General features: G+C 35.3%; 1 protein-coding gene across 1 annotated transcript in view; it reads right to left on the bottom strand.

Annotated features, from left to right (window-relative positions):
• LOC306857999 (ADAMTS-like protein 3) overlaps positions 1 to 12704 on the bottom strand; it is a 229181-nt gene that overhangs the window by 30291 nt on the left and 186186 nt on the right. Inside the window, exons 18-21 of the mRNA XM_079398333.1 lie at positions 12082 to 12286; positions 10858 to 11040; positions 9254 to 9407; positions 7844 to 8471 (exon numbers count right to left, since the gene is read on the bottom strand). Coding sequence (XP_079254459.1) covers positions 7844 to 8471; positions 9254 to 9407; positions 10858 to 11040; positions 12082 to 12286 — 1170 coding nt within the window. The remainder of the gene's footprint in view (positions 1 to 7843; positions 8472 to 9253; positions 9408 to 10857; positions 11041 to 12081; positions 12287 to 12704) is intronic.

Genomic DNA, 12704 nt, shown 5'->3' on the forward strand with positions numbered 1-12704 from the left:
AAGGACTAGCCGAGGTTATGATCCTCTCTTCGGAATACATGAGCACGAGCGAACTCAAAATGTTCAAGCATCCAACTATGCGCAAATAGCGCGATTTATTGACAATCTTACAGAATTTATGTTTAGCATTAGCCAGCACTTTTAAATTTGCCAAGATGTCAGGTGCTCTGGCTCCCGGTAAACATTGGACTATGGTGGCTGGTGTCTCTATTTTCACGTTCCGTACAATAGAATCGGCAATTACTAGAGCACTTTCATCAGGTTTCTCAGTGGGTGCCTCACTGAGTGGGGAGAACCTGTTTGATGTTCTGATCGGAACGGAAGAGCGGTGTTTTGACCCGCGACTAGGCCGCCTTACAGTCACCCAGCTGCCCTGCTGCACGGGCTCAACCAGAAACGAACAATGTACAGGATTCCCTGAGCTAGTCGCATCCAAAGCAGTATCTACAGCCCTCACATGCTTACTATCCCCAACTAAGGTTTGGATGCGTGTCTCTAATTCTGAAACCTTCTCTGTCAGCCTAACTATTTCCCTGCATTTATCACATGTGAATCCCTCATCGCCGACAGAAAGAGATAAACTATACATGTGACATGAAGTGCAAACAACAATAGCAGAAGAAGAAGCCATTACTGACCGTGACTGATGAATGATACCAAATTAACTTACCACATTCCACTGTTGTTTGATGAACTCGTGAAAAACGGAGTGAGAAAAAAGAAAACAATAATAGGCGCGAATGGAACCGCGAGTAACAAGCTAACCAGCTGATGCGCTGCACTCGCGGTTTTAAAAAGCGAACGATCAAATTAGTTCGATTAGTTTGATAGATAATACCAGAAATATGGTGGGAATCAAGTTATATATTATCACTTTAAACAACACAGAGTGGAAGTAAGGTAAAGATTCAATAAAAAAGCGGAGCTACAAACGCAAACCTTCAAGGTTTGCGTTTGGTGTCAAGGTTTGCACCCAAACGGTGGTCAAGGTTTGCACCCAATAGCTCCAGGGTGCAGTGAGATCTCCATCCACTCCCACCCAAAGCCACAAAGGGACACCAGCACAAAATGTGCATTGTATCCCATCCAGCACACATCTCATGAAAGCCCACTCATTCAGAGCCACTAATAAAAACACAGCAGCTGAGTCATGTCTGAAGTATCCAACTCATAGAAAAGATATCATCTAAAGTGTGATGGCATGTCTGGAGTGACTCAAATGTGTGCAGAAAATCAGCTCCGGGACAATGGCAACATTGTTTCCACAATCACAAACAATATCCTACTATACACTTACATGCCACATTTAATGAACAAATGTCTTTGGGAAAATTGGAGCTTGCATTTCAAATAATTTCAGATTATTGCTTTTTTCTTGTTTTATGCATAAACCTAATTTGAATGTTTCTAACTTGAACTTAATTCAAGACATATTGTCTGCAAAAGTCTAAAAAACGTTGTCCCTCAAATAAATATATCTTGTTTATCTGATGTTTACATATTTTTTACTGGAAAACAAAGCAAGAATACTGATTATAAGATTAAATGTGTTCAGTGTTCCTGTGTCGACATACAGTGTTTCCTGTTGAAACACGAAGTTGAGGCAGAACCAAGTTTTGTTATTGTTTCCTAAAAGTAAAAATAAATAAATAAATGAATATTTTTTGTTTATTGAAATAAAGCTGAAATAAAAACACGGTACAAAGAATAGATAAAACTTAAAAAGTTTAAATGAAAACTAGAAAATTACCGTCACAACTAACAGATTTTTTTTAAAGAGGTCATTGGATGCAAAATTCACTTTACAAGTTGATTGAACATAAATGTGTGTTGGAAGTGTGTGTACACATCCATCCTATAATGATAAAAATCCACCCAGTGTTTTTTTTTTTTTAATCCCTATTTTAAAATCCCCTTTCTCAAATCCGGCTGTTCTGAGATTCCTATCAGAATGACGTAGTTCTGCACAGACCACTCCCACGATAGTTGATTGACAAAACCGTCTTACCTTAGACCCACCCTAAATGAGCTGAGACCTCTCCGCCTCCATGCAGGGGAAGACAAGATGTCTCAGATTAAACGATTGAAGTGTTTAGTTGTTGGATGTAATAATGAATATAGCAGTCGTCATTTACTCTTGACATCTGAGCCACAGAGGATTAACATTACTTTCGCTTTGAAGTAAATGCGACGATCCGCGATCTACATAAATGCATCTATGTTCGCCTGAATCATTCGTGATCCGGCTTCATCTACAGAAGAAGTGAGTATAAGGGTTTTTATTAATCTTTGCAAATCGCCATAGGTATATATGCTCCATAGGTATATATACCTAGATGCCTCAATATGGACTGTTTCTATGGGCCGCGATACGTAAGCCAGCCACCATCTTTGGAGCGAATCTTTGAGCACATTGACTGTGTGTTTACAACAGCAAGTTATATGCTTGTATATCTTTGAATATTCATTGATTATTATGGTGAATGTGAGATGGCTGCCGCATCAACATATCTGGAGAATAGGGAATCTACACATATCTATGGTCTGCTCGTCACTCCACGGAAGAGAGGGGCGGAGTCAGCAGAGCTCACTAGGATTTAAAGCAACATGGACTAGATCAGTGTGCTGAAAACAGAGCTGATTTTGACAGGGTAAAGGTGTTTTTTACACTATGATTGAGAAATTTTAACCAAAGTATGTTATAGTCTTTTCATTAAGACCCTAAAAAATCATATCAACTTGTGTGAAATGGGCACCCGATGAACCCTTTAAGTTTTGTGGAAATTGCATGAAATTATTATATTTAAATTATTAAAATATTAAATACTTGCTAAATAATATTACTTGAACAGAAATGAAAGCTAAATGTAACACCTAAAAAAAAAGATAAAAGCACCTAAAACTACTAAAATTAAAACCTCAAAATATAAAAACCATTTAGATGAAAACTTTAAACTTAAAAAGGTTAAAAGGAAATTAGAAAAGTTACATTAACAACTAACTGAAAAACATTTAATTGAAGAAAATTACATGAAATTACTACATTTAAATTATTAAAATATTAAAAAATAAAATTACCAAATAATCATTAAAGATAAAGTTTTATATTTTATAAAACAAAACAAAATGACAAAAGCACAAAAATGACAAATCAAAGAGATTTAAATCCAGATGTGGTTTGAATGCATTTTTCACTTGTCTTATGGTGGAAATCATAAAGCGGTTTGCTTAAAAACAGAACAGCACATCTCTTCTCATCAAGATTCGAGGTATAATTCATATCTAGACCACAAAAGTGCAGGTTAAACTCCAAAGGATAATACTTAAAGTTAAGGTTTTGTTTAAATCACTAACCCTACTGTATAAGCAATTGTAATTAGTAATTCTCAGGAGCAGGAACTGCAGTGGTTTGAGTGTGAAATCCCGTTCACAGCTCTAAGGGTAAAGCAACCTTGTTAGGATCTGATTTAGAGTGTCGCAGCAGTGCCAAGACACATCTGAATGAAAGAGCGCGAAAGGGTGAGACTTCACACAACTTTAGAGTCCGTGAACGTCAATCACCTCGTCTATGTTTTGCTTCACTTTTGGCCAAAAATAAGAAGCGCTATGTAAGCGCCACAGCAGAGACGGCCCCGGGGCCACGAGCACCACAGGAGCCACGGATGGGAGGAGAATGCAGATCTACAGCGTCACACAGAGCCATGCTTCTCCACTGAGGCTGCCACTGCACACGTTTCATATGAAATCACTTCTTTTTTAGATCAACGCCCAGTTTACCCACAACAACATGGAAAAAAAGAAAAGTTTTTTTTATGTATTAACTGAAATACCACACATTGTTTTATGTGTTTATGTAACCTGATATCAGATTCCAAATTAGAAAAAAAATATATATATATATATATTTATTGATATGATTTGTGAATTTATATAGGATCTGGAAACCCACAATCATATATTTTGCGAAGAAAAATAATTAATATAAAGACTAACTGAAGCATACTCACCCGTGTTATGTTTAATTTTATATAATCATAATAATATTATATATACAGACCACAAATGTATCAGCAATTAGGACTGTATTTTTTTTATTTGATTTTTATGTACCCATTTATGTTTTTAATTATTATTTATTCATTTGTTAATTTCTAAATTATGTACATTATGCTAAAATTGATCTTTTTACTTATTTTGTATATTGCCTTTGTTGTTATTGTTGTTGTTATATTTGTTAATATTTTATATTTTAATTAATTTAATTTTATTAATGTTGGAGAACATTTTTTTTACAATTTTGCAATAGTGTGAAGCTTTTGTTAATGCTTTGGAAAAGATTACAAAATGTATAAAAATAACGTTTTTACTATTTTCACTACATAAAACATTAAAAACTAAAACAGTCATATTTTAAAATATTATTCAATAAAAATATTACTGTTTAAAAACAAAACAGTTATGCTGTTTAATTTTTGTGGATTTTATTTATTTGTTAGTTTATATATTTATTTATTTCCACTTTTGAATTGAATGCACCTTTTCTGATTTAAAGTAAATTAATTAGTATGTATTTTTATTTATTTATTTATTTTACCCCAAACTTTTGAATGATAGTGTTCATAATTAAAATAAATAATAGAAATAATTAAAATGCTATCAAATTGGTACCGTCACAAATTGTCTTGAACATCTTGACAGACAAACGGATAGACAGACAGTTTTTGTTTCAGTCAAAAAAAAAGACGCGTTTAAAATATCCCGAATACCTGCAGTGAGAGAAGAATAACATGCTCTAATTGTAAATATTACTCTGAAGGCGTGGAATGCATTCATTTTGGGTTGGCACTGGGCTGGCATGAGTTGGCAGTGATATTATATTTGGTTTTGGAGTGAAGTGGCTTTGAATAGCAGTGGTGGCAGTGATGCAGTAGAGACCGCACGCAAACACGGCTGTCAACAAAAGAGTGGGAGGCAAATGATTTGGCAGCTCTGAGCAATACTGTGGTCAAAATAACTGGGGTATAATAAATAAATAAAGTATTATAAAAGAATTGTGCATAATCCAAAAATATATTACGACAAAAATGGTTATAGCTGAAAACAAGATTGTTGCACTCAGCCGAACTTCAGATTTCTTAAAAAAAGAAAAAAAAAGGAAAAGTTTTTCTTGCTTGCCAGACTTGAGTTCTATCAAGGATCTAAAGATGATGTGGCATCAAAAATCATAGAAACAAGCAATATTCAATAGAACTAAATGAATCTATTTAATTCCAAATCCACTAAAATCAAATTTGATTCCAATAAAATCTGATAATGAATGTGACATTTAGCATAAAACCAAGCTGTTAAAATCAACATCTGCAGGGTAATTCTACGAAACGAGTGCCGTGTGTCTTCCTTATGAAGTACATATGTAAAAATGATTTTTAACAATGATTAACTGATGTCAGCTTTCACAGTGTGTCAACACTGTGAACAAAAATACAATAACTTTATTTGATTTTTTATGTATTTTATTTTCTAAAACAGCTGTTTCCAACTTATATTAGCAAACATGCAAAAAATCTAAGGAAATAAAAGCTATAATATAATATAGTGTAATTAATATAATATAATATAATATAATATAATATAATATAATATAATATAATATAATATAATATAAAAAGACAAAGTCCTATTAAAAAATCTTCAAGGAAAAGTCTCCTCTGTTTTTTTTTGTTTTCGTTTTTTTGTCAGGTGAAAATCATACATTTTCAGCCCTGTTCAACGCTTTTGCAGTTGTTGGATATTGGTATAAATTTCCATATTATATTCTCTTTCTAAATGCCCTTTCACATTTCTGAAGGTAACTCAACCTTTTAAAATGTGTTAGCATGAGATGATGCCATTAACACTTACACACATTATTTACTGTATCTGCAAAAATGTCTAAAATCTCAAAACTGACTTCAAAATCGCTTTGTCAAACTGAAAAAGCACACGTTTCATAGTCATGTCAAAAGTGACCTCTGAAAGTTAAAGCATTTCAATATTTCATGATTCCTCTCAGGGCTGCTGGGTTTTCAAACCAAGGCTGCGAGAAGAGGCCTGAACAATGTTCGCACAGCCATGTCTCTTTCAGGTCCCATAGCGCACGCCAGGAAGAGGGGAAGAGAACGTTTGGCGACTGTCTGGGCGGAGGCTATGTTAAGGCTGTGAGCTGGACAAAGCTGAGTTACTAAGTCAATGTTTTCAATGATGGTATTTAACAGTCAACAGTATAGAGCAGACGATTAGACCACAATGCGACCCTGGAGAGCAAGTGAAAGAAGCACAGCCAGTATTTCTGACCCCAACAGACCGCATAACGTGAGATCTGGGGTGCTCTGGAGGTGAATATTTGAGTGGGTTGGTGATTAACAGGCTTTTGGAATATGTGGTTGCTCAATCAAGATCAGTCATGGCTGGACTCAGAAGTACACAGGGAGTCTTGTTTTCTATAAAGAGAGAAAAAATGTCTTTTCGGTGTTAAAGTTGAACTCTGATCGTTTCCAACATCATGTTTGTTCAACTAAAGAAATGCGGTTGATAACCAAAAAAAAAAAAAAAAATGAATTCCAGAAGATTTGTAATCAGACACTGTACTGGTGTGTTATAGTAAAAAAGCCTATGCTGTTAGTTATATTTTGAGCCACATAATGCAGGCACAAAATGATCATCTTTTAATCATTTAAAGGAATAGTTCATCTAAAATTGATCATTTTATTTCAGTAGAGCAGAAAAGGTGATATTTTATCCTTAAAAAAAGAGATTCACGAATATAGAAATTGAGGCCGATATTTTTGACTAAAACTAAAACTGTTAACAATCATTTTTATTAATTATTTGAAAAAAGCTCAAATAAAATTAAATTAAATATTTGGTGATTTCAGGTAAATTGGACTTTTTCCATTGAGAGAGCTGGGAGAAATTGGATGTCCTGAATTAACCCCTACAATTTAGATGGAAAACGTAAATGAAAACCAGAGATGTTGCCTTGGCAGCTAACTGAAATAAAAGTAAGTTACACCTGACGTACTAAAATTACTAAAAACTGAAATAAAAAAAAATATCAAGAAAGAAAATAAATAAATAGTTACAAATGAACATAAAATTACTAAAACTTAATGAAAATAAAAAAGACAGTAAAAATGGAAAATATATAACTATATATATATATATTAGGGCTGTTAATTTAAAGTGCTAATTAGATAAATTAATTACGGTGAAAAATAACGCGTTAAAATTATTAACGCATTTAATGCACTTGCCCCGCCCCAGACCTATGTGGGTCATCTGACATTTTATACAGTTGAATGATGACAAACATGAGGCAGGGCAACAACTCACTGTGTGATGGAGGCTAAAGAATGTAGTTACAATGTCCCTAAAATTCAAGATATGGGGCAAAAATGCCTCTGTTTGAGTTTTTGTCTCATATTTACATCATATAGTCAAGCAATATCACACAAGCAATAGGCTAAGTGCAATATCACACGAGTGCAAATGTGATACTGATCTTATCCAACAGTTCAATAAATAAGAAGTTAATATTGTGTTATTTTAGACATTTTGTCTGTTTTGCTCAATTTTGCCAACAAAATTGAGCAAATTTTTTACAGGCAAGGCAGAATTGACTCGATGACTTTCCTGTAGCTCAAATAGTAGAGCATGGCGCTAGCAACGCCAAGATCATGGGTTCTATTCCCAGGGAAAGCAAGAGCTGATAAAAATGTAAAAACTGTAACTTGAATGCAATGTAAGTCGCTTTGGATAAAAGCGTCTGCTAAATGCATAAATGTAAATGTATGGTTGTCTATACCTGTCACTATTCTGAAGCGGAGCTCCATCTTTGCTCCAGGAGAGGTTTGGAGGTGGCAATCCCTGAGCGGGACACATCAGCGTGAGGCTGTGGGTAGCATTGGTTAGGTAAGCGGTCCTGCCCACATGGATGCGGAGATCCCTCTGGAAGCTCATGGAAGATCCGTGATGCTTTTTTCGAATGATAACCGCTCGATTGCCTTTTTTCCCCTCAGAAAGTTCAGAAATATTTGGCGTCTTATCTAAATGATTGCCCGTCGTAATGCTTTCCTCAGTAGGTGCCCCTTGCCCCGCGGCAGCCAAATCCTCCATAAGTTTGCCAATCAGGTGCAATGCCATTTCATCTGTCACATCTCCGCTCTCGGCCAGCTGACTGATGTTCTTCATGAGCTCCTCGAACTGTGCAGGATCAAGGACAAAGGCTCCCGCGTGGCTCCTGGCGGCTGATGCCATAGCGTAGTTTCCTAAAGCAAGAGTATCCCAGAGTTCCTTAGGCTGGCCATCGTCTTCTCTGTAAAAGTTGTTTTTTTGGATCCAGCTTGGGAGAGATTTTGGAGCCTTCTTTCCAGATGGAAAGGCCCGTTTCAGGCCCATGACCTGAGGGCAACGTTTTTTGGAGTGCTTGTGCTCTGCAGAGAGAGATGGAATAAGCTGAAGCGGTTCAAACATCGGTTAGGGATAATTACTTTAGTTTCGCGTGAGGTTGTGAACGCTCTAGAAACCCCCAAATAATCTTAGCAGTTCAGACTCTTGATTTCGAGCCCAATGAAGTCAAATCACACAGGACAAAAGGACTTTGCAAAGTTTAGGTGAAAGAGCAAAAACCACGAGGGCACAATGTGAATGTGTTCTCCGCTTGCAGACTGATCTGCTATGGGACCGTCTCTTCATACCGCAGGACCTTATCAAGATATACAAACCGATAAACCTAATTCAGCTGGAAACATTATCAAGACCGATCTCTCTGCACCACAGCGTTAAACTATAATCTGAAAGCATCTCAAAGCAGTTCTGGAAGTTTCATATGTTCACATATATGACCACAGAGAGTTCATTGGTTCACAGGTATCATGAGAATAAAAATAACATGCTAAGTGATACCTACAGAACCCTGCTTTTTATTTGAGAAACTTGAGATGAAACCCAAGTAGGATTGCGCTGTTACTACAGCTCAAAACATCAGGGAGTCCCGAAATCTTTTTATGAAATTTCCCTTGTGCTGCTATCAGAATGCATGGAGACCATAGTGAGAGCAAGATCAAATAGAGGTCAGTTCTAAGTTAAATTAAAACCATAATTAACACGAAATGTGCAAGAAATCGAACGCTTCACACAGAAATATTTGGGCTTAAACTGACGTGGCAAGTAAAGGATGGCTGGAAAATGGGAAGACAAGTGTAGAGTATCTTACTGCTGCATGGGCTCATACGGCAGCTCCTGATCAGGGGAGGAAGAGGAAGGTCACTGCAGGCTGACCTGTCCAGAGTGACAAGCTGACCGGAGGCCGTCTGTCTCCTACACACGGGTTCCCTGCGCTGAACGCCTTTTCCACATGTCACAGAACACTGCAAACACATATGGACAAATACATACATTAAATACTCTATTAAAGAAAATAGCTCACACAAAATCGAAAATATAAAGGCTCATTTCCACCAATGACCATAACTACAGTGATAACTATATTTGTGTTCACACCAGTGCACAATAAGTTTCTGTTTATTATAAGTGTGTGCTGAAGTTTTGTTATCTGCCACTTTAAATGCTCAAGCTCTTTAAAATTTGGTCGACTCTGATTGGCTGTTGATGTTTTATCATTCATCAGCTGGAGAAAATCATTCTGAAAGTGACTGAACGAGCCTTAACATCTTCAAAATCTTTGAATACGCCTACCTAAAACCTACTTTTGTGTTTCTTGCGAGAAAGAAACAGAAAGATCTGGTTGGAACAATATTCACTTTAGAAATATATTTACCTTTCTACCTAAATTTTTGAGTGACGAGGTACAATTAAAAAAAAAAAATGTTTTTGAAAGAAGTCTCCTTGAATTATTGGATCTAAAAAAAATAATATATAAAAGCTAGTTATTAAAAATTATTGCAAATTAAAATATATGTTTTATGTTTTAATGTGTTGTAAAATGTCATTTATTCCTGCGATGCAAAGCTGAATTTTCAGCATCATTACTCCAATCTTCTTTTAATGCATCTCTGTTCAACAGAAATATTCATTTCATATTCATATATATATATATATATATATATATATATATATATATATATATATATATATATATATATATATATATATATATATATACGTAGATATAACCAACCCCAAACCCTAAGTACTGACCCCAAACTTTTGAACGATAGTGTATATTATTGAAATAATACACATAAATAATTAAAATGCTTGACAAAAAATTTACCATAAATAAATAAATAAAATACTGACCCCAAACTTTTGAATGGTAGTGTAATTTCTACAGACTAAAGGCTAGAATACATTACACAACTTGTAACATCTGAACAGATTTTGAAACACTGGGCATCATGCACCAGCTGTCTTTGTAAGTAGTTACAAAAACTGGGCATCATACACCAAATGACTGACTAAGACACATGAAAAATTCAAACAATATGTGTTTTAAAATCGGCTCAAAACATCAAACATGTCTGATATCCTCCAACTGGATGGAATCATAGTCTCAAGCTAAACAAATTTAGAGTCTGTGACCATCATACACTATGTGATTTCCTATGAAATTTGTCAACTCAAATCTGCAGACTGGCTCTGACTTTCAGCAATTAGCTTCATCTTCTCCAGACTATAAATCAGTGCAAAAATCTGGTCAAACATTGTGTATTGTATTCCAGCCTTAACCCACTGTTTGTGCAGAAATATTATTTATAAAGTATTTGTCTCTTCAAGGTTGTCCCCAAATAGGTTGTGAGAAAATTTTTATAGGAAATGTATTCCCAAAGTTTAGCTTGATTAGCAACACAAGCACACCTTTGACCACTCTCCTCCTTCCAGACGCGGTAGCAGACAGTCAGGGTTGATGCAAATCCTGTGGACGTTGGGTTTGGTTCCAGCGCACTCCTCGTTGCTCAGCCTGCGGTAGCTTCCCGTAGCCAGTCTCTGTTTACAGTAAACCTTACGCCACTGGGTGCCTCTGCCACACGAATGAGAGCACTGACCCAGAGACCAAACAAACACCAACATCAACACAAACAAACCAACCAACCCTCACCACATATGCCACAACCAGAGAGGGCGCAGCATGCGAGCATATACAACTACACGACACTTGATGTGCTTATGTTGTTTATCCAAATAAATAAAAGCCAAGTGAAGATTCAAGATCAGCTATAAAAATAATTCCACGTCATGTTCCATAACAAAATATTCTCAAAAACAAATGCTCAATGAAAATAACATGTCCTTTGTGTTTATGTGAATCTCTGGTGCCTTCTGCTGTTTTTATCAAATAAGAAAATGTATGCAAAAGTCTCTCCTTGCTGTCTATGAGAAATGGTAAAGAAATTTAAAGTGGTTTCTTTGTCATTTTCATCGAACAAAAATAGATGAATCCTGCACACTGCTATAACTTGCAAATCATTTTTTTAATTAGGCTTGCACGATATATTGAAATAAAATTGATATTGCAATATGGATTAATGAAATTAATTTAAATGACATTTTTATTTCATAATAATCACAGTCACAAGTTATTATTATTTTAGTCAGATTAAATTAGTGAAAAACAGGGGAAATGTGGCCTATGAAATCTCAAATAGAAAGAGATTTTGTTCAGTCTTAAATGGATTCCGAAACAAATAAATAAATCTTTAGATCTTTAGTTTATTTTCAGCTCCCCAATCACCAATAAAATAAACCCACTAATTCTAGAATGATTAATTATTTCCAATTATACCTATTCAAGGCATCTAGTGAAAATTCCTGTATTTTTTCTCACATCGCAATATTTATACATAGCAGGAAAACAAATTAATGCAATGTAAATTTTTCCCAACATTGTGCAGCACAAATTTGAATGCAGCATTTCTGACATATGAAATGTTGCATTAAAATATTGCATGCAATAGCAGTGTACGGGATTCATCTTCTTTTGTCCTAATTTATTCCCATGCATCAGTTTATACTGTAGATTTTACAAGGATATGCGATTTCATTTATATTTTGACTTTTGTCAGATTTTGTCAAATGACTAACCTGCTGCCACTCCTCAGCCTCCCAGGCCGGTGGACAGGCCACCTGGTTGCAGGCCTGCAGTTCTGGAGGTCTTCTCTCCACACACTCTATGCTGGACACAGATTCAGTACGGTTTCCCGCCACAGACCTCACGCAGGACACACTGCGCGTCTGCAGCCCCACGCCACACGACACAGAACACGGGTTCCACATGCTTACCTCCCATCTGAAGAAATCACACCAACACACAAACCATTTCAAATTAATGTGATGTACAGGATATTCAGTGAAAATAGTGAAAGATTAACTTTTTTTCCCACTAGGAATTGTTCGGATCATGAAAAGTAGATATTTTACACCACAATGAAGTCAGAACGGAATGTAGGTTTGGAGTGGATTGAGGAGGTCCAGCTCTATTTACTTATATATGGAAATAGCTATTTGGAAAGTGGTTGATGACTGATATTTAAGTATCATTTATATATTATATTTATTATTATGTATTAATACTATATTATTTTCAGTTTTTAATTTAATAATATTTAATAATTTCAGTTTGAGTTTTTAATTTAATTAAAAAATTGGATTTCATTTTAATTTGTGTTTTTATATTAACATTTTTAAATAGCTTTATTTTTTTTTAG

Source organism: Barbus barbus (assembly GCF_936440315.1).
Source record: "Barbus barbus genome assembly, chromosome: 1".
NCBI lineage: Eukaryota > Metazoa > Chordata > Actinopteri > Cypriniformes > Cyprinidae > Barbus > Barbus barbus.